The sequence below is a fragment of the Oxyura jamaicensis genome, chromosome 21 (assembly GCF_011077185.1).
Source record: "Oxyura jamaicensis isolate SHBP4307 breed ruddy duck chromosome 21, BPBGC_Ojam_1.0, whole genome shotgun sequence".
Classification (NCBI taxonomy): domain Eukaryota; kingdom Metazoa; phylum Chordata; class Aves; order Anseriformes; family Anatidae; genus Oxyura; species Oxyura jamaicensis.
The window spans coordinates 6,301,494-6,327,680 of record NC_048913.1 but is presented as its reverse complement, the minus strand read 5'-3'; the positions used below and the strand labels follow the sequence as shown (position 1 = coordinate 6,327,680).

Here is a 26,187-nt window from a genome sequence, read left to right as displayed (position 1 = left end):
TGAGCTCCGGGCCTCAGCATCCTCCCGCAGGGGATCCGCACCCACGCCCGCACCGCGCGGGGCTGCGCCTTGTGGCAACGCTAAGGGGTAGGGAGGGAGGAAGGTGGCGTTTGGGGTCACTCGGATCCCCCCCCCAGAGCTGCCCCAGGGTACCGGGGGATTGCCCATGGTTTAAGTCAGTGCCCCGTGCCCACGAGCATCGTGTGCCACCCGTGTGGAGCTCCAGTCTTGCCCTGATGCGCTCCCGTGCTTCGTGCCCGTGGCTCCTCGTCCCCCCTTGGCAGCCCTGCTCAGCACTACGTGCCCTCTCCTGTGTCTCCCGTCCCCATTTCTGTGCCTCTCGTGCCCCTGTGACAGTCCCATGGGAGGCCCACGGGAGTCACAAGAGAGAAGTGGGCTCAGCAGGAAAGCCACACACCAGAAATCGACCTCACACGCGCTCACCAGGCTGTATTCACACCGCCTTTTTTCTTCCACAAACCGCACCATGTGCTGTGGTACAAGTCCCGCAGGACTTCCCAGGCCCTGTGTGCTTCATGGTCCCTGCAGCAGTCCCACGGGACACCACGGGATCCTCTCGCACAGGTTCTTCCAACTACCTGCCCGCCCGGTGCTGCACCCAAACCAAGTTCTGCGCACGATGGCGTGTTCCTGCCCTTCTCCTCTGTGAGCTAAAGGCCCGTGGGGTGGCACTCCTACGTGCTGCCTGTCGCTTCTGATGGTTCTGCTGGGCATTCCTTCATCTTCAGCTTTGCTGGCATCGATGGCTGGGGTCCAGGCTGAAAAACAGAGGCTTGTTGCACCAACACTTCTCTTGTGAGAGCCCACAAGAAGCTCAGCCCATCCCCATAGAACCAGGGCATGGTTGGGGTTGGAAGGGACCTCAGTGAGCATCCAGCTCCAACCCCCGTGCCACGGGCAGGGATGCCACCCACCAGATCAGGTTGCCCAGGGCCTCGTCCAACCTGGCCTTGAAGACCTCCAGGGATGGGGCATCCACAGCTTCTCTGGGCAACCTGTGCCAGTGCCTCCCCACCCCAAGTGAAGAATTTCCTCCTAACCAGAACCCCCAAGTCCTTCTCTGCAGGGCTGCTCTCAGTGAGTTCTTCACCCACTCTGTACTCATGTCAGGGATTGCCCCGACCCAGGTGCAGCACCTTGCACTTGGACTTGTTGAACTAAACCCTGGGTCTTCCCCTGAGATGAGAGATGCTCGCTGGGATGTGGACACCTCCCTTTCTTACCCTGCTGTGCCTCCCTTTCAATGTGTGCAAGCGAGTGACCAGAGCATGCCGTACCTTCCCGCCTCGTCCTCTGGAAGGACGGGCGCAGCCACGAGGCACCTTCTCCTTTCTTTTCTCCTTTTCCTCTTCAAAGCTCTGCATAAAACCATCAATCACTTTACTTCTCACTGCACGAGCTGCCTGTGCTGTCTTCACACCGGCTGGGCAGTCAGACCATGCCACGGGCTCGCCTACACCCCCCAAGCAGCCGCCTCTCCATGCGCTGAGGCTCACCTCACCCGGCCCCTCTTACCTTGCGCTGCTTCACCACTCGATTCAGCCTCTTCTCCTGCCCCAGCTGGACCTGGGCCCTCTCCAGAGCCTCTCTTAGCAGAGCTTTCTCTTCTGCTTCCCTGTGGACTTCGTCTTCCAGTTTCAACATCTCCTCCTGGCACATTTGCAAGGACTCCTGGTTCAGCCTGCACGAAACACCCGTGTGGGCCTTTCCCCCCGAGCCGAGCCGTGACCACGAGCGCAGAGCAAGCTCTCAAGCAGATCACGCTCACATCCCTCCTAGGAGCCCTGTGCTGCGCAGGTGTGTCCATGGGCAGCGTGTCTAGCACTGTGCTGACACCAGCACATATTCTAACGAGCGTCTTCCCTGCTCCCTTTCTTTACACCGTGCCATCGCCCTCTCCTCCTGCCTGTGCTGGGCCTGGGAAGCAGCCTCCCTTCGAAGCTTTCCCCCTTCACACCCCATAGCAGACCCCTTGTCACACACACACTGCCCCAGCCACCAGCCCTCCTGTGTCATTTTAGATCCTGTCGCCACGTACGCAGAGAGCAGAGCCCAGTGCTTTGGTGTTTTGAGCTGTCTGGATGTTTTCTGTTACCACAAGAACCACATTTCATTTAGGGGCGTTTCCCAGTGTTTTCTCTAGCAGTACAACTTCACCACCTCCCTTCCCGATGCAGAGAGGTGTTACGGGATCCTTCACATTCATTTTCTGCTTCTTGCCCCACACCTGCCAGCCTGTCCCAGAAGTTTCCACGCCTCCCTGTACCTGAGCTGCTCGATGCGGGCCTCGTAATCTTTGAGCAATTCCTCTTTCTTTTCCAGGCGACTCTTGAGCTTGCTGATTTTCTCGTACAACAGCTCAAAGTCCTTCCGTCGCTGTTGCCCTTCTTTTTCCCTCTCTTCCTGGGGAAGATGCTGCACAGACTGCATTCCTGCCAGCTCCTCCATATTCATCAGACTTCCCAGAGCACAAATTAAGTCCAGGTACTGCGAGAAGAATGGGGAATGCATTAATTACTGCTCCTGCCAAGTCTTACTTCCAACACGATCACACCACTCGGCCATCTGCTTCCATCCTGCTTTCGTGTTTCAAGAGATTCACACGTCTCATGTAAACTGCTGCGTGTGCTCCCCTTTGTTTCACCGCTACGTGTACTTTCCCCACGCGAGCTCTTCTGAGAGCTCTCAGAGTCGTCCAGACGGGCCCCCACTCATCCTCGGAGGCAGAGAACCAGCAGCAACGCCACACCTGGAGCAGCACATCCAGACCCCAGAGCAGCCACTTGCACACCCGGCGTCGGTTTTCCGAACACAAGACTCCCCAGTGCAGCTCTTCCTCTACACAAGGCATGCTATTTCTCCTCCTTGGCAATATCTGGCACGTTTCAGAGGAAGGAGGCCCTCTTACACGGCTCGATCCCCTCGTTAGTGATGTCTATCTCCTGTGCCAGCCACATCCATCGCTCCACAGCTTCTCCCTCATCATTCCCCAGGAGCTCTAGGTTGATCAGGGCAGATTCCCTCGTGTACACGACCCGTCCTGTGAGCCTAACCCTGCTTTCCGTGGGAACACCCCCAGAGCCTGTAGGTGGGAAGGGGAGAAGAACTCAAGAGGCCAGATACGTCCGGGCAGGTGCTTGCCTCTTGCTGGTTCCTGCCACACAGCCTTCACCTGGGCGCAGTGCCTGGCACTCGGCAGCACCCAGACACCCTCCCCTTCTTTCTGGAAAGCGATCTATCATCTGTGAGTGCTCGGCACAGTTTTACCACATCTCCTGGTGACGTACCATCCTCTCCCTGAGGTCTAATGCTTCCAACACCTCCGAGCTTGCTGTCTCGTGGGCGGTCACGTGCGAGCACCCATCAGGAAAACAGCCCAGACACTGCAAAGACAAGGACGGACCGACAGAGCTCACCCACCTGCTCGCTTGATGGCTCACAGCCTCAACTTTCCCTTCTGCTGCATGGGAAAACTGTGCTCGCAACGCTGCAGGGCAACACCTTCACCAGGTCAGTCCGTGGCCCCGCTGAGCAGTGCCCAGCCGATGATGCTGAGCACAGCACCGCACCTTACAGGAGCTACGATCCTCCCTGCACTTGCTGCCTGTTAAACCCTGACAAATTTCACGCCTCCCACCTAGCATTCTCCCCCCCCCCCCTTCCCTCTTTTATCCAAAGGCCTCCATGTCCCCATTCCACCAAATGCCTTTCCCAACAAACCCAACAAACCACGGGTTCCTTCTTGCCTTGCTGCACTTCGTTTTTGCTCCTGACAGCGGTGCCGCTTCCTTCTCAAGGCCTGCTTTCTGGGCTCTCTTCCCTGACAAGTCTCTCTTCTGGACTACGAGTGGCTCGGCAGCCTTGCTCATGACAGCTGGAGGAAACCAAACACCCACGGAGTCGTTACTCTCTCACTTAGGACACTTTGTGGCTTCAGAGAACAGCAACGGCTCAGGCTTGCCAGCTTTTCCCTTGCAGGGAACGCACAACGCCTGCGGAACAGGCTACGGACCACAGCATGCTGCAGCCCTTCCTGCAGGCATTGCTCTCGTGGCTTTGGGATTTGGTTGCTCTCCACGAGTAGCAGTTCTACACATTTTGGAAGCGGCTGCACCACAAACTGCTACTCCACAGCTCTCACTACAGAGGTGGCGTTGCTTTGCAGTACTGCTCCAGGCACAGGGATGACAGAAAAAGCCTGGTGAAGGACAAGTTTTACCAGGCTGTTTTCTCTCTTGACAGGAGGAGAGCTGCACCCCAGTGCAGGAGCAAATGCCTGCTGAGCTGGGCACCTGCTCAGTGCCTGACTCCACAGCATCGTGGCTATGGCTTCAAAACCCTTTGCCAGTTGCCTCTCTGCTGACTCCACACCTCCTTAGATGTCTGACGTGTGCCAGTTACCACCCAGCTGCTCTCATTTTGTCCCCTGTGCCTCGCAATGCCAGCTGGACGTGCAGATGCCCCTTCCATGTCTAGTGAAAGTATGTTGTGCCACACTTACTCGAGGACTGCATCTTCTCCAGCAGCTTGATCCTTTCCCGGAGCTCCACCAAGCCTTCTTTTTGGCGCTGGATTGTTTCCTCGTGCCTGAGGCCTCTGCATTTCGCACCCAGCTCAACCAGGTCCAAAGCTGGCTCCTGAAATTCAAAGCACATCTGGTTCTGACTGACCCTGCGTGCCTGCCGGGTGCTTGGCTGCAGCCAAAACAGCCTTTCCGAATGACGCCGGGCACTTGGGACACACCAGGAGCAATGATCTTGTCGCAGAAAGCAGGGCACATGCCCCAGCTTGCAGCGCAGCCTCCCTGGGGATTTGAAGCAGCAGGTACCAGCTTCATGCCCTGCTGCCCCGGTCGCAGCCCGCTGGAGGATGTAAGCCCTGACAACACTCCAGGGAGTCGAGAGAGGCACGGTGCTTGGCTCTGAGGCCGCACGGGGATTTTGTTCGACTATTTCACGCTAAAGCAGTGCATTTGCTATTTTTGATTCACTCACTGGCCTGCGTTCCTACACGACCTCATGCATTATTCTCTTTTATAACAGATGTGTGCGCACACACGCATCGCGCCCTCCCAGCCACGCTGCCCGATGACGACGAACAGCCGCAGACACAGGACGGGGTGAGCGTGTTACCAAAACCTGCACTCTGCGTGTGAGAAATCGCCAACTGCCTGGAGAAGTGCTGCACTCCCCATCAGCGGCTGTGCTGCACCCGCAGAGCTCTGTGCTTCCCAGCAGGAGAGGACGGCGACACCTCCTGCTCCTCAGCCAGCCGTGAGTCACCACTCAGCCAACAGCAAGCCAGCCTCTCGAGCTGGCACGGCGTCTGCCACTGTTGCGGTACAGGCTGTACCATTTCTACAGTCCCTCCATCTGCTCCTGGAGCCACCTTTGATTTATTCAGATCTCTAAAAGTAGGGAATTCAGGCGGTGAGTCAGCACAGGAGAACTAGGACCATTTCTCCTTTTCTTGCACAAAAGAACACCCTGCTCTCACACGTTAAAGCAGATCTGCTCCCGTGTTGCTGACACAGCTGGCATCCACGGTCAAGCAAGGTTGCAGAAGGTTGGGAAGCGTTACAGCTCTTTTACTGAGCTGTTACCCACTCTAATTGGCAATCTGAACAGCCATTAGCGCACACAACACTTCACATTTCCAAAGTGCTGTACAAACATCAGCTAATTAGCCGGCAGAAATGCCGGCGCAGGAGCACGGAGGGCACTGCTGCCCTGCTCTCAAACAGGCACCCCAGCACCAGCTGCCCTCGCTAAGGAAAGGACGTCCAGTGGAAGGACTCCCAGTTGTCCTGTGAAGCTCCCTTTTTGCTCCCAACTCACCTAGTGAGGCATGAGTGTTGCCAACCCTCACCACGACTACAGAAAACGCTTTGTATGGCGAACCCTTGGAAACCTGATGGATAATCTCAGCAAACGCTCTCACAAGTGGGACTGAGATTCTGACCTTCACAGTTTGTTGGCAGCTGCACACCAAGGCAGCAGCAGAAATGGGAGCAGATCACCCAAGCAGCCTATTTTCAGCAAGAAAACCAAGAAAGGAAGTATGACACAAGCTGCCTGTTGTCCCCATTCTCCCACTTTCTGGATTTTGACATGGGTTTAGCGCTTCTCCTGTGTTGTCTACCCAGCTCCCTGAAACCCTCAGGGACACGCGTCTGGGCCATCTGGTGCTCTCTTGGGGCTTGCTGAGTGCCGCTTCCTTTCGTTTCTGAGCTGCTTGTTCCGCTTCTTCTGTGGTTTCTGGTGGCCTTCCTGCAGCCTTACCGTCTCAGAGGCTTCCTCCACCGTGGCAGGTGTCACCCGCGCTTGCGTCTGCAGAAGAGTCTCTGGCTCCTGTGCCATTTCTCGGGATGCAGCCTGCAGCGCTTTGCAGTCTTCTTGGGCTTGCCTGTGCCAAGAGACAAAAGCGTTGCCGTACCACTGTGACGGATGAGGGTCAACCCAACAGCTTGCACAGAGCAACAACCTGGACAACGTCCACAGCGTGGGTGGGAGCACATTACCGAGCCGTGATTCGGTTACAGGTCCATAGGCAGGAGCTCCTCACGGCCCCCGTTTCAGAACACGTGACATTTCCATAGAAAACACGTGCTTCTGTTCGAGTCTTTTGCATTCAACCATACCTTTTGCCCCAGGGGAGATATCTGCATGCGGTCACCTGCTGGGAATCTACAGGTCAACTTCTGCAAGCCAGCAGCTCCCAGCAGCTCGTACCTTAACTCTGCAGCTGCCGCTTTCAGCTCTTGATCCTTCTTAGCCACAAGCTTGGACATCTCTGACAGCTTCTCCCTCAGCGCCTTCAAGTCCCGCTCCTGGCTCTTCATCTGGACCAGGCTCCACTCCAGCTCCGCCTTCTGCTTCTCGCTGAGCTCTCCTAAGCACGGCAAAGTTTTGTGGCTTTCGGGCTATCCGCGGTTCTTAGTGACATGACACCCACATACATCAATTTGACAAAGAAAGGATCCGTTTTGGGCAACCGATCTCCAGCAGGGCATCTGAACACTGCCACTGCTATCACTTAGATTCATCCTAGCAGAAGAGAGTGGGGAATTTATCTTGCCAAAGCCTGCTTTGCCCAGGGCATCGTTTTAGGAAAGTGATGTCTATTTCCCCACTACCGGCGGGTGCCCTTCTACTAGCACCCAGTCTGTACAGCTCTGGAGGGATGGGGAGCTGTACCTGCCGGCCAGAAGCCACGTGCTCCATTTCACTAACCTCTCATGTCTGACATCCTGGCTTGGGTTTCCGAGAGCTCCTTGGTTAACCTGGCAATAGCAGCCTCTTTGGCCAGGAGCATGCTCTGCGCAGCAGCCAGCTCTTCTCTGAAATTCACAAGAAAGAGGCGTGCACCACTCACAATTCCTTGGGCAGATTTGACAGAGCCTGCACATGCATTCTTTAACTGCATCTTATTACAAACATGTACTCTTTTTTTTTTTTTTTTTTTCCAAACCACAGCTCAGCTGCCTTCATTCCAGCCTGTGCTGCTCTCCCTTCCTTGCCCCGAACCCCAGAACAGCACAGCCGATAACCCATATGCTGCTCCTCCCTGCAGACCGCCCGACTCACGGCACTGCACCGAATACACTGGAGGCACTGGTCTTCCCCCGCCTGCTGCTGCTGCTGCCAGCAGCCTCAGCCCCCACCCAGGGGGCTCCATGGGCAGCCCGTGGGCAGGCAGCAATCACTGTCACACTGGCATCGCCGTGATGGTGCCCGATCCTTTCTCGGGATCCCTGTGCCAGTCTCCCCCCCGGCGCAGCAAACTGGGGATGGTTTCCTTCACAGATGTCTTTCTAGACACGCTAGGAGATTTTTGAAACTACATACACCTCAGGCTGTCTCTGCATAACCTAAGGACTCTTCCCACCATCAGAGACAGAGAAGACTTCAGGGCAGGCTGCTGCTGCCCCCCTTGCCTTCCTTAAGGTCTCCTGTAGATAACTTCTGCTCTCCAAGCCCCTCCGAACCAGACCACCATCAGCCAGCGCTTGGCATCCGCTTACAGAACACAACGGTGAGACTCCTCGGTGCAAGAGGCCTCCTGGGATGCTCCTGCTGTCTCCCTGCAGGCATCACCCTGAAGTCCTGCAGGAGACAACGACAACAGAACATCACTTGGTAATGCCCACGCTGGGGGGCTGCTGCCTCACAGCACGCTGTCAGTGAACGCCCTCACAGCAGCTGGGCTGAGCCTTGCTGCGGGGGTCTTTGTCTGCACGTGGTGGCTGCTTAGATCCAGGGACAACCAGGCAGGACACTGCTGTGAAAACACATCGTGGCTTGCAACCAGGTCGCCTTACGAGAGCAATGCTCCATAGATCCTCTCCTTCGCAACAGCTTCGAAGACTGCAACCAGTCTTCCCTGGAAAGCTACGTGTCTTTGGGCCCTGACCTAGTGGTGTTTAGACAGTCCCTCAAGTCCTTCCTGGCTCGTGTGCTCCAGCTTTCTCCCTTTGGAGGGACAAGAGTCCTTCTCAAGTGGGAATGTCTTATCTGTGCCTGTGGGGCGCTACCAGTAGGCAAAGACTCTGAAAAATATCTGGCAAATCACGGTGAAAGGGATTCTTCAAGGCATCACACCAGGGCTCTTCCTATACTAAGACAAACCTCAAAGCAACACCCCCCTTGCAATGCTTTTCTTGGCACCACTACTCCGTCTCTATTTACTTTCACATTTGCTGAGGGTGTCCCCAGCACACACGCAGCCCATGCAAGCCTTAGCTACCTTCTATTTTTTCCAGAAGCGTGATATTTTCCTTCTCAAGCGTCTTCTGCTGCTGCTCAGCCTCCAGCAGGCTGTCTTCTAAAGCAACAATTGTCCGAGCATGTTGCTTAATTTGCTCCTTATATCCTGCTATTTCTTCCTGGACTTTCTGCTTCAGTACCTCGCTCTCCTCCTGAATGATCTTGAGCTGCTCATCTTGCCTGAGGACCTGCTGCTTTAACATCATCTGGGAAAGAAGACACGGGGCTTTGGTTGCATGTTTTATACGTTATTCTTCAAGAACACGATGAGCATCATCTCTCCTGGCTACCAGTCAGGAAGACAGGGGGAAGGAACGCAGTCTTCAGTGCCCTGCTCTCGCCTCCTTCCCTCTGTCACAGCACAAGCTGCACTAGCACTTATCCACCATGCAGCCTGCTTGGCTTTGCCCACAGAGAGACAAGGGTGGGGAGATCTGCACTGCATGGCTCGTCTGGGCTCTGTGCTACCAATTTTGTGCGCTTCAGGCTCCCACTGCCACAGTTCTCTGCCCCCACCGGGCTGGTGGCTGGGCCCTGGGTGCCCCCTTGGGATCACCCTCACTTTAGGGCCGTAGCAGGGTTGCCACAGGCATGGGAAGTACAAAGCCCGAGGGTTACATTATGAGTGTGCTCATACATCAAGCCAGGGTTTTACATTGTGAGGTGCTGATGGATGACTTAGGCCAAGACTTGCTCCTGCTGAGTGCTAATGTTAGAGGGAAGCCAGCTCCTCTGTTGTCTAGACGTCTGTAGGGTATGGGAGCTGCAGGATCTGTAGGGTATGGAGGCCCCAGAAGTCAGGAGGGAACAGAGAAACCTCGTGCAACAAAACCACATCTGCATCACATCCTCTGTGTGCAGAGGGGTTACCAGAGCTACCTCTCGCGCCGTGGTTTCCTCCAGGTTGCGCACAGCTTCCCTCAGCTTGAGATCTGCAACCTCCTGCTCTTTGGACTTCATTTCCATTACCTGCAAGAGGAAAAGCACAGTGCTTGAGAAGAGGCCCCACTTGCAAGGATCCACCTTTCTCTCTGTAAATATGCATCTGCGTGTGTTTGTGGGGGAAAGAAGTCTGACAACAGACCCTGACCACACGGGCCATGACACCGCAGAGTGCTCTCAGCTTTAACAGGCCCATCTGTAATTGCTTCTGCTTTACATCCTGCAGTGGGTTTGTGTGGCAAGGTTTTGGTAGCAGGGGGGCATAGGGGTGGCTTCTGTGAGAAGAACCCAGAAGCTGCCCCATGTTAGGTAAGGGCCCCACTGCTGACCAGAGCCAAGCCAGTAAGTGATGTTGTCTGCGCCTCTGTGAGAGCATATTTAAGAAAATGAAAAAAAAAATGCAGCTACACAGCAGCTGGGAGAGAAAGAGGAGTGAAAAAAAGCCTTGCAGGCTCTAAGGTCCATGCAGAAGGAGGGGGAGAGGTGCTCCAGGCGCCCTGCAGCCTGTGGAGAGGCCCATGGTGGAGAATGTAATTACTTAATTTACCCTTGAGCCCTTTGCATCGTATTTTCTCCCCCTTTCCCTTTGAGGAGGGGAAGTGAAAGAGCAGCTGAGGTGGAGCTCGGCCACCCAGCCGAGTAAAACCACCACATCCCCATGCACGTCACTGACCTCAGTCATACTTCTCAGGCGGCTCTCCAAGTCCTGGACTATCTTCTTTTCTTCCTCCACATATTTCTCATGCTTATCCTTCTCCTTCGCAGCGGTGCTCTTCATAATCTGAGAATTAATAGCCAACAATTTTGACAAAGATAAAACTGGACTGTAAGGCAAACTAACTCGACTCAGATGAGGAAAGCAACCAACAGGGTCACTGCGCATGTTATGGGAGAAAAGCTTGGCTGGACTTCAGGTGACTCGAAGGAGGAGTCTAACCAGCCACGAAGCTGCCCTACCTGCTCCAAAGGCTTGCACAGAAGCCTGCTTGTGCTTTGCATCAATTTACTACTGAAAAAAGATGTCTTCCTATGCTTCCGTGCCTGGAGGATGCTCCTTGCTCACAGCTTTCTCACAGGGATTTACAAGTAGCAATGAACTCTGCCACTGCTCAGATGCTTTTCAGTAACATGGTGTAATCTAATTCAGGGGGTTTAATTCACCCGTGTCAGCACAAGGAGATATCTGAGATGCATCCTTGTCCTCAGACATTTTGGATTTGGGGGCTAGACAGTTCTTCCTCTCACTAGGCAACACCATTATGTAGACCTAGATTTCCTGCTCAACAGACCTATGCCTGAAAAACCACCCCGTTGCTATACCTCTTTTTTCTCCTCCTCCTTTTCCAACGCGATTTGATGGATTTTTATCTGTAGGTCTTGCTCGTATTTCACTTTCTGCTCTTTCAGGCGCTCCTGCAGCAGAGCATCCTGTGACTCCCGGATTTCCTTTAATTGGGCCTATGGGGAAATGGCAGATACCACGGCACTGAAAGGAGTGCATGAGCAGCAGAGGAAAAAAAAAGCCACCATATTTACGGATGCAAAGATCCCCAACTCACCTGGGTTTATGGACATAGATAGAGTTTTACCTGTAACATTTCATTCCGTTGCATGGTTTCCTGATTATTTTCCAGCAACCTCCTGAGACAGGCTGTCAGTCCTACAAAAGCACACAGAGTATTACAGCAAGGGCTTCTCAGACAATCAATTTTTAGCACCTGAGGAGTCCTCAAAGGCCTGCGGACACTACTTGTCTTCTTTCAGATGCTGTTTCAGTGCAGCTGACCTTCAGCCCTAGCCCTCACCCTCCTCACCAGGTATCTCCGTTCCTCCATGCACAGCATGGAGAAGAAAGAGTGCAATGGGAAGTCCATGAGAAGATCAAGTGCTAGTCAGGATTACAGAAAACAGCCCCTGTGGTTTTCCTCCCTGTGCCAAGCAGTGTGGAGCTATCAGCTCTCAGGAAATTAAAGGCAACAATTCTGTCCTGCACCCAGAGACTCTCCCTCAACTCCTGCTCAGGCTTAGACATCCCTTGGAAAGGATGCCAGGGGCCAGCCGAGGGCCCCCGCAGCATCTGCTAGGAGCACGGCACCTTCCCACTGCTGGGCCAGCGGGCTTCACATTCAGCCTCGACATTGACTGAATCGCTGCCACCACCCAGATGTCTCAGGAACGGAGGCTGACTTGGCACAAACCCCAGATTCCTGTTCTCACCAGGAGACTACATTTTCCTTGTCAAGCACTGTCACCCAGTTCGCTGCATCACCCCTTCTTTTCTAAGCCCGATGCTTCTCCAGGAGCCAAGGCAGGCCGACCTCTTGCAGTACATAGCCTCGCGAGGTTCCTGGTGCTACCATTAATGTCTGCTAACCACAGCAGCCCTACAGCTCCTCTGCACTGGCCACGGCACTTCTGTGCCTTCCACCCGTGTGCTGCCAGCGTGATCCATGCTCCTCGCCCACCCGGCTGCCGGGGCAGTGACTCATCCACGCTCACACTGCACCGTACCGGCAGCGCATCACGGGATGCTTTGACACAGACCTACGCTGTAGCAGCCTGCTTCAGTTTCCACACTCTTCACATTAGCTCCTTTCCATCAAATTTGACACAGCAATTGCTCTGCTTGGGAGCAGCAGAGGCAAGACAAAAAATCCTTACCTTGAGACAAGCTCGGGTCTGAGCCTGCAATGCTCAGAGCTGCTACAGCTGCTGCTAAGAATGATAACCAATATCCCACCAAGGGAAACAAGCAAACCACTAGCACTGAATAACCACGACCTCTACAAAGTCCATCATCTGCAGAAAATACAGCTCACAAACACCCACATGTCCTGTTTTCCTGCTAGGAAAGCCCTCCGTGAACAGGAGAGTTAAGACACCCACCCCCGGTGGGACAGGGCACCTTTGCCAGAGGTGAGGAGGTCCAACCCTGCGCTTGCCAGCAGCTGCTCTGCTCCCTCCAGCCACGACAGGGCCACGTGAGTGATTTTCACCACAGCTGCCTGCACGTCCGACACCAAGGGGTCCACAAGCATGGCCTCAAACTTGCACAGCTCCCTCCTCAAGCTGTCGCTGCAGAACGAGGTCCCCAGGAAAGCCTAAAACCAGTAAGATCAACGAGCACGTCAGCCTCTGTAACACATGGCCTTCTGTGACTGCACAAGTAACACAAAACATCTGTGAAAGCCCGGAGATTTCTTTATTCACCAAGCACCTTCATGGGTTGATATCTTTGGGTAAGAAAGGTCTAGGGGAGGATGCTGGTGTGACAGGTTCTGTTCCTTTCAAACCAACAGGGGTTTTTCCGTGCAAAGCTGAGGGCACTACGCTTGCTAGCGCTGCTGGACATGCATCGCCTTTTCTCTGACCTGTCCTCAAGGCCAATAAAATGCTTTGTGCCACCTTTTTCCCAGCTGAAACTTTGTGAACAGTATTTAGATGACTGACCTGGAGCTCACGCACTGATTCCTTGAACACCTCGACATTTTCAGACACCTCCTTTTCCTTCGAGAGCCTGGCACTTATTTCCTCCTGGAGACGCTTCTCTCTTTCCTGACTTTGTTGGTTCTCCTCACAGATCTGCCTGACCTTCTCAAGTACCTGCCAGAAGCATGGGAAGGGAGAGGAGAAGAAAGCGCCATGCCAAAACACTTTCAGCTGAGGGAAAATCCCCTGGGGACCGAGATTTTGGGCAGGGATCAAAACCTGCTGGAATACACTAGCCACATCAGCCTCCTGGGCTTTTCCCTGACAAAGCCCAATGACTCCACCCAAGCTTTGGGGAAGCCCCAAACAAAGTGGGCCCCCACTTCCTTCACAATACGGTGCAACATCACCTCCCTAGGGTAGCTGCACCATCACTCGTGATGTGGAAAAGCTGGACAACAGCCCTACTGCACGCAGTGCAGGTGCTGGGGCTGTTCTGCAGCAGCCTCGAGCACCAGGCGGGCTGTGGAGGTGATGAGCACCACTGTGCGACCACGTCTGCACTCACCTGCTGGATGGTGAGGGCCTTCCCCGCCTCTTCTGCTGCTTGTGGGAGGCAGGCTTGCACCACTTGCGTTTTGAAAGATGCCAGCTACAGCAGAGATTAACACAGGAAAATAAGTCACTGACTTATTTGTTGCTCCACAAAACTCTACAACAACGAAGAGAGCATCCCTGTGCATTTCTTGCACTGCTTCCTTACCATGTCCTGATATCATGGCTGGCAGGATCCGAGGAGAGGAGAGGAGGAGTAATGCTTTTACTTCAGGAACTCTCTGCCACCTCAGGCGCCAAGGCCCCGTGTGTGCTCTCGCGCTCCTCTCTGAGCATCCCTAACTCACACACCATGCTCTGCCCTAACAATTCACCACACGCCCTCCTTTCTTCTTTTAACCCAATGGCTGACGCCCTGCTGGCAGCGAGGTGCTGCACTTAATCCAGTTAATTACACCTCCTGCGAGGTGCAAGGTGTAATCCCTACCGTGGCTCTTGGCGGAGTCTTTCACATTGGCCTTCCTGGCAGGGAGCTGATGCACGACCGTCTCCCACCACCTCCCAAAGCAAAAAACAGACTTTGGGGCCATGGTTTTAATACCCAGTGGCAACTCTCTCCAGCACTTCGTTACGTAGTCAGGCCCACCAATATGGAATCCCAAACAAGCGGGCAGAGCAATGATGGACACGGACCATAGTCAGGCAAAAGGAACCACAGAGACCAAAAGAGCCAGACACCACCACCATGAAAAGACATCCCCAGAGGGACTTGTCACTTTGCCATTTTCAGATTTTGAGCTCACAGAGCTCATATTTAGTTCCTCTAACAGCAACGTCCACAGAAAGCCCTGGCTGCTTCCTCCTGTGAAACAGCCCAGGCTGGGGGCAGCTGCGGATGCCACCCACAACATCTTCATGGAACAGGACGTGCAACGTTTCCTCTGAAGCTAGGTCTTTACCACACCGTTTCCTAGCTGCCACAGGTTCCTCCCGGGGCTCGGACAAAGGCTGAGTGTGTGTGGGCTGGGGGAGTTCCTGCTCCATACTGCAGGGTCTCCATCTATCCTTAAAAGATGGAGGTAGCCATCGGCTCTGCGACAAGCACAAAACGGGGGGTTAATTTCCAGACGTTTAATCTCACAGCTTTCAGAAAAGAGGCCTTTTCTGCCTCTCACTGTCTGAGTTTTCTAGCAAAATCAGGCTAGCAAAAACCATGCGTTGCAGTTTAACGCAGGACACAGCCTTATCATGCACAGCATCGCTGTGTCATGGCCATCTAGCCCAGCTGTCAGACGTGTCAACACAAAGAAAGCAGAATTTCCTCCCATGCTGAGGGCAGGACCTTTGCTACACTCAGTGACAAACACAGTCAAAAGCTGTAGCAGGTGGCATGGCTCTGCAAACAAGGCAACATCTCTGGGTTGTGTTGCTGATACAGAGCTTGCCTTTAAACACACCACATTACTTTGCAAGGAGCTGTCTCTGTGCCGAGCAGCATTTCAGAGACTCATGGGAGGGCTTGCACAGGTCCCAGAGAATGTGGCTATGATCACAGAGAATCCACTACATTTCTGTCTCCTATCAGGCTCTGAATCTTTTGTGATGACTAAACAAATCCTGATAAGCCTCTCATGCTGAGCAGGCCAAAGAGATAAGACCCGTGCCAGACTTTGGTGCTCAGTTTTTCCTTCCCAGAACTCACATTCTGCCTTTTGCCAGTACAACATCCTTCCCCATAGGAGAAACAGCCCTTTTGTTGCCTCTGGCCCACGTGGCAAGGAACTCCCACTCCTCCTCCTACCTGCACTTTGGCACGATCCACATCAGATTTCAGCAGGCGCTCCCTGCGCCCCATCTCCTGTAACTGCACAGATTTCCTTTCACAGGCATTTTTCAGCTCCTCTTCAGCCTGAAACAACAGAAGCCTTTGATTATCAAAGCACTACCAGAAAGTGATGCCACAAGCATTTCTACCTCCACCATCCACATCAGAAACACAGCTTTTTGGTTTGGCTTTGGTCCCTGGGACATCATCCACCCTGGACTTTCTAAGATTCAAGTCTCCTGTTTCGGTTCCTGTTTTGCTGCCATGGGCACACTGTGGGCCCTGGGGAAATCGGTATTGCTGGGGGACACCAGGACTGGGTGCACAAATTATTTCCTATGCAGCGGAGCATTTCCTATTGCAAAGCCTCTGCTGCCAGTGAGCAGGCGACCTGTCTTTTCATCCTGGCTGATAAGTGGGAAGCGACACGTTTCACTTCCCAGGCTAAGTCCACTCTCCTTTCCAGAGGAGAGCGCTGCTAACTTTTGGTGCGAAGGTTTACCTTTGCTTTCTCAGACAGCTTGGTTTGGATGGTTTCCTGCTCAATGCGATACTTCTGGACTTCTTCCTGCAAGCCCTTCAGGTCACGTTCCAGCTCTCCAATGCGCTGCAAGAGTCCCAGGAAAGGAGGAGTTCACTATTGTTTTTCTTGAAGAATTTCAACAACAAGCAAGATATTCTCCCTATTTATCCCATTTCATTTATCCCAGTCTTTTCTTCCAGCTTCTCTTTACAGCTGATAGACTGACTTGACCTCTTACTTCTGACAGTGCTCTCCCAAACTTAGATTCAGTTTTTCCATTTTTTTTTTTTTCCAACTTCAGTTCATTTTTTTAAAAAATAACAACTTCTTTTGCTCTTACAATGTCTAGTAATATTCTCTGGATGGCACATTTTTGCAGTCGCTGCTTTCTGGTGTGCTACATCACCCCGAAGGACTAGAAACTCACTTTTTGGTATGGAGTCACGTCCTTCTCTCCGAGGTCACGCTTCATTTCCTCTTTAAGTCTAGAGCACTAGAATGAACAGCAACCAATGGAAAAAATTATCAGGCTGGCCAGATATTGTCATTTCTGATGGAAATGTCAACACACCCCTCAGTACTACAGCATGGCTAAGTGCTCAGGTGCCTAATGGGTGGCCGAGTGTCCACAACAGGGCAATCAAGACATTCAGAGTATGACAGTACCAGCACCTGGACAGGCCCATATCTAAATCATAGCCTGGCTAAAAGAAGAGCAATCATCTGCAGCCAATACCCTACAGAAAGAAATTCACTGGGCCTTAGCACAAGTGTAACAGCAACAGAGGAACGGACAAATGGAACCAAAAGCTTTTTCCAAGACATCCATGGTAACCTGAACCATGGCATGAACAGATATTTCCAAGCTAACACGCTCCAGGGTGCTTTTCAGTTCCACTTTTGAGTGCCTGGGTTTCTGAGCGTGGCCCTATTCCACTTGCCACCAGTGCACAGATCTCAAGAGCCTGTGCACAAACACAGCTCCTCCCTTACCCCAGGTCATTCCTACCTCCCTGCAGCAGTGGGGGCTGCAGAGGGATGTGCTCTCTGCCTCTACACACGTGAAGTGTGCCACCAGCCACCAAGCAGCATGCTCTTCTGGGACACCTACTCTCCCCCCCGGCCCCTAACTGCTGCTCACACCTACCCCATTTCCATCAGTTACAAGGAGCTGACCCTCAGCAGAGCGGGGAGCTTCCTGCTTCTGCCATCCAGAAAGCAGCTCCACTGGGAAGAAGCTGCCATGGGCAGGGACCCCTTCCTGCACCCCAGGGGCCCTTTTAGTTTCAGCTGTTCCTCAGAAATCGATGAGAGTCACTACAACCTCCTGGAACACTGCCTCGTCAGCCAGCCACAATGCTGCACCCGCTCCACATTTATTATGCAGATTATGCAGCTTTGCCACTCGAGCAGGGAACTGCAAATACACAAACAACCTGCTATACAGGCAGTTTTCTTTATGGGGAAATAAACAGGCTTGGTTGCAGGGTGCATCCTTAAGACTGGGTTTCCATGGCTTCTCAGCAGGATCTTGGCACGAGTGCCTTGAGCATACAAACAGCCACAGTGTTCCCAGAAATTCAGGTCACCAAGTACCTGCACGTAGAACAAGGAGGGGGATTCATCTGGTGAACCTGACACCTCACGGCGAGCATTTCACAACACAAGCAGCCACTGCTCTGTCACTGTTACATCTCAGAGACGCAGCTCTGGCTTCCTGCGTCTATTTACATGCAGTCAGGACCCAGCAGTTACATCTGTCCCTGCTACACAGCTGCTAAAATAGCTGCTTCAGTCCTTACCAGAGAGAAGCGAGACCCTTTGGATCTTCTTCCTTTTCCACACTAGCCCGTGTATGAAACCATCACTTACAGAGCACGTCACTGGGGTGCTAACCTTGGCAGACACAACTGCCAGCTGGTTGTCCTTTTCTCTGTTTGCCTTCTTTATTTTCTCCACGTCCTGCCTGAGTTGCTGAATTTTCTGCTCCTTCACAGCAATCTCCCTTTGCAGGCTGGTCACTAGACCTGTGAAAAACAATTTGGGCAAGAGGAAACCAAAGCATTTCCCTGCAGAAGCCCTCCGGGCACCGAGTGGCGAGTCTCCATCTGACAACTGTCTGACTTGGAGAGCGGCTCCAGCTCTTGGCAAGCCGTGCTGGACATTATTCCATGACAACATCGTTAACGAGTCCCCACGGGCCCTGCAGCATATGCTCCCAGGAGGACGAGCAGCTCTCTTACAGATCTGTTTCCCTTACATTTCTAGGCCGGGGCCAAAGCTCTGAGCTCTTCTCCCTGCCAAGCGCTGCTACGAGCAATTACCTTGGACCACAGAAACGAGGCAGAACAGTTTCACTAATCTCAGCGCACAGCCAATGGCTGTCTGGGGAAAAAAACAGCAACTATTTTATGTTCACATCACATTCCTAGGGAATGGTAAGTGCTGAGATAAAGGCAATTGGAACGGGCTTGTGGTTAGAGGCAGCCTTGGCAGCCATGTGGTAACTCAGAGCCTGACAGCGGGTGTGCAAAGAGCGCGCACAGGCTTCTGCAGTCCAACCAGCAGCACCCAATCCGAGCAGCTCGGGGCTTTGCCCTGCTGTCAGCACTTTACGCTGTGCTTTCTTTTTTAACGCGTCTGTCCCATCGCTCTCTGCCTTCTGTCTCCACTCCCCCCCTCACTCCTGTGGGGCTCCTTATGCCAGCAACTACCTGCAAACCACACAGAGCTTCAAGAAACAGAACATGAAGTGGGACAATTTTTACCAGCCACTATGAAGTGGCTGATGCCAGACAATCTTGCAAATGTGTGGTCACTTTCCAAAGCCAGCCCTCAACTGTTTTCGTGCCCCTACGAGGAGCTCCCATGAAATATCAAGGCAAAAATACCTGTGGTCAAAGCGTGATCCCTCTTTAGCTTCTCACTTTCTTTTCTCAGGCTTCCAATTTCCAGGTCTCTTTCATAAAGAGAATGGCTAAAAACTTCACTTGAATCTTTCTGCAAGTCACTGATCTAAAAGACAGAAAATAACGTAATGTTCCTCGCCAGGTAACTTTGTGGCTCCAATACTCTTGCTTTTGTTTTAAATGCAAACTCAGCTCTTCCCAAGCTTCACAGAGACTGCCCTCGTTTCTGACTGCCATTAACTTCTCATGAACCCTCAGAGACAGTCACAGTCTGGTCAGGTTACTCATTACTATCCTGGGCTAATTCTTTGGAGAAACTGCTTTGGACAGGATCTGCCTATCAACGTTTTGGCTGTTCACACCAAAAGCCTGATATCAAAGGCACAAAGAGACAATGTCTCATGCTGGCTGCAATCCCGAGAACATACAGCTTGGGCTGCTGGATAGTGCCACTGCAGAATCAGGCAGAAATATCCTTAGATTTATAGCCTTCGCTCTGCATATTTACTTATTGCTCAGAAACGCAGATCCATAGGGGCTAGCAGTCACACTCATGATTCTGCCACAAGCACAGTATCAGGAGCAGAGAATAATCTGCCCTGTCTACTCCTGCACATCACTACCCCACAGGCAAAGAGCAGAAAGTAGGAATTGACTTCCCACCTATAACATAACATATCCCTGGACAGGACATCTATATGGCCATGCCCTTCTGCCTGGCCACCTGTTTTCGCTTGGATGTCAAAGGGCGTCTTTGCCCTTGCAACCATAATGCCCCCTGCAAATGCAAACGCTGGCTCTGTTCCTGGGGAAAGAGAGGCATGGGGGAGAAAGGGGGTCAGGCAGCCTGGCCTGCAGTGACTGCACATGGCTTTTCTCTGCCAAAAGTAGTTCAGGCTTATGTCTCTCTTCCCACCACGGCATTGCAGGTCCTACCACGTAAATGGGAAATTTGATTCCCAGCTTCATTATGGGACGATTACAGAACAGGCAATCATGTGGGCAAAACACCATAACCAATTAAAACCACCTCTCTCGTTCCCCTTCGCTCCACACATGCTACCTCCTCCTCCCCCCCCTCTGAACGAGGTGCTCAGTTCAAAACCCATATGTGTCAGAATGCTTTTTTTCAACAGACTGTGCCTGTTTAGGCACTGCGTACCTGTTCCTTTAAGGTTTTAATCTCCTCTGCTTTGGCTCTGATTTCTCTGTCAAGTGTTAGAAGCTTTTGGGTCAGCTCCACATCGCTTCTAGCAGCAGCCTGGGCCATGGTCTTGGCCATTGCTGCAATTTTGTCCTGAAGACTCCTTATCACTGTATCTTTCTGCTTTGATTCTGCTTCAAAACCAGAGAGACGACTGATTTCCTTTTCCAGTCTCAGCAGCATTTCATCCTGCGGGCAGGTTCCATGTGTCATCTGTCAGTCTGCAGTTACAGACACCAGGCTGCCTGCTTCCACAGGGTAACTGCTTAACTTCCATAAAGCACACAGTGTTGGATGAGGACAGCCTTCTGTCACACCGCAGTCACCCTGTGACACCCATGCTTTTCAGACACAGCTGATGCCTTCTCCCTCCTCACCCTGAGTTCCCAGAGAAGCCAGGTCCTCCACGCACCCAGTGGTTCCCAGTTCCCTGCACACTGCTGGGACTCCTGGTCACACACACACACACACTTTGCCCTCTACCAGCCCATACAATCCCTCTCACCACACTTTTCCCTAGGGCAGGGCCATGAGTTGCGTCCCTCACCCTTTCTGCAGCATCACCTTTTCCTGCAGAAGGCAATCCACGCTATGAATCCTCAGGAAAGGGGCTCCTGCCCCATTATTTGGATCATTGCCTGAGATTGTGGTCCAGGCTGAAAAATAGAAAAGAAAATAGTAGCAAAGTGCTACTTGCACTGTGAGCTTTTCTCTCTCACTTGTCCAAAACCTATTTGCGGGCAGTGGCTCCTTTACAGTCTGAAGCTTGGCTCGCGCTCACAACAACAGCCACCTGTTTGGCACTACAAAGATCCCCACCAGTGCAAACAGTCCACACAAAAGAGAGGAATAATACGCCTCTGGGAAACATAAAGCCTCCAAGGCACACAGACACAGAACTGAAGGCTCCTCTATGTTTTTAACCCTGTCCAGCCCCAAAGAAAGGTCAATTTGCATTGCTTACAGCACAGGAATAGTTAAAAGTTCACAAGAATTAACACACTCAGATCCCGTTGGCTCTATTTCAAAAATCAAACAAAGCTGTGCTACCTTGGAGCACGAGCTTCACTCCTGTCACCTTCACTGGGATTTCAAGTTGTGTGCGTGGCTTTATGCTGCGCAGCTGCGACTGCATGGTAATGTCCTTTGATCTGGAGCACTAGGTATAATTTGGCAGTTTACTAGTGACTTGCTATTCCCTCTGACTGTGAAAAACACAAAATTAAGCACAAACACTATTGATATATGGCCTAATTTTTGAGTGCTCCTGTGTGGAGCCAGGAGTTGGACTTGATGATCCTTGTGGGTCCCTTCCAACTCAGGACATTCTATGAAACCACAAGAAACATGAGATCATGTATCCTGATATAACAACCTACCTTCACGGCAATAGCCTTTTTCCACAGTTGTGCTGTTCCATCAGTTCATAGCCACAAACCCTTGCCTTTGCTCTGCTGCTGTAGCATACTTTGCTTTTAAGAAACATATCAGATACAGATCTGCTTTTATGTTCCTTTGCTCAAGGCAGCCAGGAACCACACATCAAAGGAACCAACCCACCACTACAAACAGACTGGAATAGGTGCATGAGTCATCGATGAAGATAAAGTCTGTAATCGCCTTCGGGATCACACACGAGGAACAAGGAAGAGGAAATGCCACCGAAGATACCGAGGCAATGGCTTTCCCCGCAGGTTGTCATGGCACATTTCCTAACCGACCCAAATACCTATCACACACAGACCCCGATTAGCTTCACATGACAGGGACTCACAACCAATTGCCTGTGACACTCGTCATTTATCACCGCAAATCCAAAATGTCTCTGCTCAGATCAGCTGTGCTCAATGCTGAGTTGATCTGAGAGGACATACGGCTACAAACTGCTTGGAAAACATGGGTGGAAGCAGTCTTCCCGCTTGGCGCCAACAATTCCTTTGCTGTCATACTAAGACTAACTCCTGCAGCCATCAGGAAGTACCTGGCCTCTCTGCGGGGGGGCGGCTGAAAGCATCTGGAGGGCTGGAGGCGGTCGCACTCCTGGTCCAGGCGCTCAGGGGTCGCTTCTGGAGCGGTGGATGGGGCACGGGGCTGGCCGCGGCAGGAGCCCAGCTGCCCCAAGTGCCGGGGCGATGCTGGGACTGCAGCAATGGGAGGTGGGCAGGAGACACGGCAGGGCAGCGCTGGGGGTCTGCAGCCACCTGCAGCTGCCCAGCCCACGCTGTGCGACGTTTCACCGGTGGATAGGATGCCTGCGGTGGAACAAGACCGTGCTATTAGCAAGAGCGTAAGAGGGCTTTCCAGCCCCTGATGTGCGTGCAAAGATGTAACATAAAACACAGGTACAGGCCTGAGTGGAAACATAATTCCAGTCCTTTCCTATTCCCATGGTCATTTGATCAGATCGGTAGCCTGAAGCCTAAACGCTTACCTGCCATATACACGTTTTGGGGCTTTGATGTTATTGGAGCTCTTCGCTCCCTCTCTAGACCAGACTACCCTCATTCTGTGTGTCATTTGCAAAATTTGGATGTGCTCATTCTGGTTTTTTCCTGGAACACACACAAGCACTCCTACACTGTCATTTCTCTCTTTTGATAGCCTGAAACAAAGCCTCTCATTGCACACCTGCCTTGCAATCATTTCCCCAGCCTTACACGGTGCATGTCCGACATGTAATTAGGGCTCTAAATGCTATTATCCCTATAAGTATCACTTTCAGCTATCATGAAGACAAGCCAACGTTAAGGTCCTGTATGCTGGCTGAGAAGCAACCCTCAATTTCAAGTTATGCCAGCCCATAAATAAATATCTGGCAACGTGGGCTCAGCCCCAGCACTGCTTGGAGCTTGCTGATTTTCCAGACAAGGGAGAAAGCTGCAGTAAGGCACTAGCTGCAGCTGACCTGCTGCTGCTTAAAGCACAGCCACCCTTCATTTCTAATGCTGACAAGAAAAGGCAGAGATTGCCAGCCTGCTTTACATGCTGTTACACGTTCAGAGCTTTGGATTTATTTTTCATAATGGAGAACTTAGCTCTCTTAGCCGGGTGCTGCTCTTCTTTAAAACATGTTCATCTTTAATACCACTGAAAGTGAGAGAGAGAGAGGCCTCCCTATATTAAACACTGTAAACACTTCACACAGCGAAATATAGAAGTGATTTACTCTCTGCAGTCAGCGGTGTCAGGCTTCAAAGCTAGTATATCAAAGAAGGATCATAAAGCCCAGAGCAATAAAGAGGCATTGACAGTGCTTTTTCTGTGCCACTGTGCATAACTGCATTTTTGTGTGCAGGCTACACATACTTCAGGAAATTAAAATGCTTGGTGCTTCAGCAGGAGCAAGTTTCACCTGCCCAGAATTTGCACGCCAGCTGCACGGCTTCATCCTGCAGCAATGCATTTCTTTCCCCTTGGCCTAAGATTTCTGGCCTCATTAGGATTCACAAGGTCATCTCACTACACCAGGAAGCTTGCTGAGACATAAATAAAACAGTACCTGGGTGAACAAATGGCCTGCATTATGTTTGAATCATACATAGGCTGGGCTACAAGGCCAGGCTGGGCAGCACCCACTACCTGGCACGCCACACACACAATTTTCCAGCACTCTTGCTCAGTCTCTATTGTCTAGGATTCCTCAAATGACACATCAATACAAATCATAGGGATCTTATCGATCCTGTATACTCTAATAACTCAGAAGCTTAACAACCTCCATGGCCATTCTGCCTTGGTACATTTCCTGGGGAAATCATCACATCGGATCACATTCCTTCCATGTTTACCATTGCTTGGGATTCGTATCATGCCCACAAGACAGGCTGTGATGCTCTGGCCTTGCTGTGCAGAACAACACAGAGTCTGCAGCTGTGCACAGCATTGCCAAGCAAAGCACCAGCAATGCCTTCATTTTTTCATTTGCTCTCAGCTGGATCTTTAACATTAGTCCATTACTAAGTATCCCCTGAAGAAAGATTAACTGGAAACACAAGTAAAGGTCATTTTCCAATACTTTCACAGCTTCCCAAGACGTACCTCTGTTGTTACAGTGGCCTTGCTGTTAGCAAACCTGCTCCATGCTTTCTTCACCCTACTGAGGTGCCTGAGTTTCTTCAGCAGAGGGAGCTCGAGCTTTTTATTTCTCCCTCACGCTTCATGATGATTTAAGAAACAAGACTGCACCAGAGAGCATGCCCCGAACCCTCTGAAGCACAGCTCCCCTTCACATCATGTACAACTGGGCTCTTGTTGGTTGGTATTTTTTTTCCCCTCCTTCTATGTGCAGGTGAGTGGCTAAAGCAAGGCAGCTGCCTGACAGCTGCATGCCCATTTCACAGCCTTGGTAGCCAGCATTTGCTTTACCTGGGGGACTCCATCGACCACTAGCTCAAAGGGTGCTCCCTGCGCCCCGAAGTGCAGGATGTCGCCTGGGCTCACTCGCACAGCCGCGTTTTGCACCTGGCAGCCGTTCACAAAGGTGCCCTGGGGAGAATTGAGGTCCTGCAGGACAAAGCCATTCTCCCAGCCGGCGAACTCGAGGGCCGCGTGATGATCCTCTACCCCTGCAGACTGACAAAACCGATCAGCAAGCAAGAGATGAAACCCTCAGAAAGCAACCAGAGCTGTGTTACTGCTGCTGATTTGCCCAGCCCTCCTCTCCTTGCTATACTTCTCCATGTGAACATGCTGTTAGCCACTACTCTTGTCATTTAGGCTTGCCGTGCACCACCTCACCTGCATCCAAAGCATGCAAATAGGCTGTTAGACTCTATGCTTTGCATTTTCGAATTGCAGTCCATCGCCCTACCTGCACCCTCACTAATGACAGAGCTGTCTGCCAGCACAACCAGGTTCCTCTCCCTCTAATTCCCAACCAATAACTTCTCCACCCACTGTCCACCCAGGAGTCCCGCAGCTTTCTCACTCATACCTTCAGCACGATGTCTGACCCTTCGTGTCTCCCGATTGTGGTTGTTTGTGGCTTCAGCTGAAAACACTCGTCTGAGCTCCTTAGGAAAGCTCTCATAGTATTACCTTTTCACCAGCAAGCCTTGAAGATTGGAACATAATATGCATTACTCGTTTAGTAATGCCCCCTGCAACACATGCAACTGACCAAGGAACTTCTCCACCACCTTATATGCCGCTGGTTCCTGCAATAAAGCAGTAAAGTTATTTACAGAGGCTAGGGAGCTGGGTCTGCACACCCATCCCTTTGCTCCTCCCTGTACCCTGCAGTAGCCAGGGAAACCCCTGTGAAACCAAAGCCGGCTGACACCCTACTGCTTTCCTTTTTGTTTGTTTTGCCTTTTTTTTTTTTTTTTTTCCTCCCCTTTTTCCAAGCAACTGGTCTGGCAGCACAACACAGCTCTGTGTCGGTGCAGACTGCAGCTCTCATTTCTCACAGGACATTTGTTCTGCATGTATGAAAACACAGTTTGTCATGCAGCCTACCTGTTTGAGCCTGCCAGAGAACATTTTTTGCTTTTTTAACTTATTATTTATTTGAAAGCATGTATTACATTGCCCGCCACCTGTGACTCACCAAGGCCCTTGGGCTGCCCTGTGATGGTGAGGGTTATTCCTCTGTGGAGAGGGGATTAATTAAATTGAGATCTAAACCCAGGTTGCTGTGACGAGGGCTGCACCCTGCCACCGTGGCCTCACGCGTCCCCAAGGCGCCATTTCGCAGTGCCTCCCCATCCCTGCCGCCATCGCCATGGCAACCGGGCCGCCATGATGGCCTCCACCCCGAGCTGAGGGCAAGAGCCAGGCCTCACGCTCTGTATCCTCCTGCCCACACGGATCGTTCACACTCCCTTCACGTTTCAGTACAGGGACACAAATACATCATGATATGTGAGATCTAGGCCTTAAAAAGGGTCAAAAGATCCCCCCCAGCACCCACTATGCTGGCAGGTGTCAGCAGCCCTGGGAAGGCTGAGAGAGGCCATGGAAACCGCCACAAACCTCCCCGGGGACGTGTACCACACCCACACCAACACTAACAA

The 26,187-nt window shown here is 52.1% G+C and overlaps 1 protein-coding gene across 7 annotated transcripts; it reads right to left on the bottom strand.

Annotated features, from left to right (window-relative positions):
* Window positions 1-186: 186 nt before the first annotated feature.
* On the bottom strand, window positions 187-25,516 carry FHAD1 (forkhead associated phosphopeptide binding domain 1). Of its 7 annotated transcripts, none has more exons than XM_035344818.1 (29): window positions 25,107-25,516; window positions 24,539-24,745; window positions 22,155-22,425; window positions 20,738-20,829; window positions 20,132-20,362; window positions 18,952-19,075; window positions 17,957-18,087; window positions 16,488-16,553; window positions 16,040-16,144; window positions 15,514-15,621; window positions 13,726-13,809; window positions 13,179-13,331; window positions 12,634-12,829; window positions 11,318-11,388; window positions 11,049-11,186; window positions 10,402-10,509; window positions 9,666-9,755; window positions 8,767-8,992; window positions 8,045-8,126; window positions 7,254-7,360; window positions 6,753-6,912; window positions 6,303-6,426; window positions 4,523-4,658; window positions 3,768-3,895; window positions 3,309-3,404; window positions 2,288-2,508; window positions 1,537-1,702; window positions 1,299-1,433; window positions 187-779 (listed from the first exon to the last, which is right to left on the bottom strand). In XM_035344818.1, the coding sequence occupies exons 1-29, from the start codon at window positions 25,200-25,202 to the stop codon at window positions 696-698; spliced, it is 3,936 nt and encodes a 1,311-aa protein (XP_035200709.1). In that variant the 5' UTR covers window positions 25,203-25,516; the 3' UTR covers window positions 187-695. The 7 variants fall into 7 exon arrangements, with proteins under 7 accessions (XP_035200709.1, XP_035200710.1, XP_035200711.1 ...); XM_035344819.1 differs by having other exon boundaries at window positions 1,299-1,379; window positions 25,107-25,487; XM_035344820.1 differs by lacking the exon at window positions 24,539-24,745.
* Window positions 25,517-26,187: the final 671 nt, after the last annotated feature.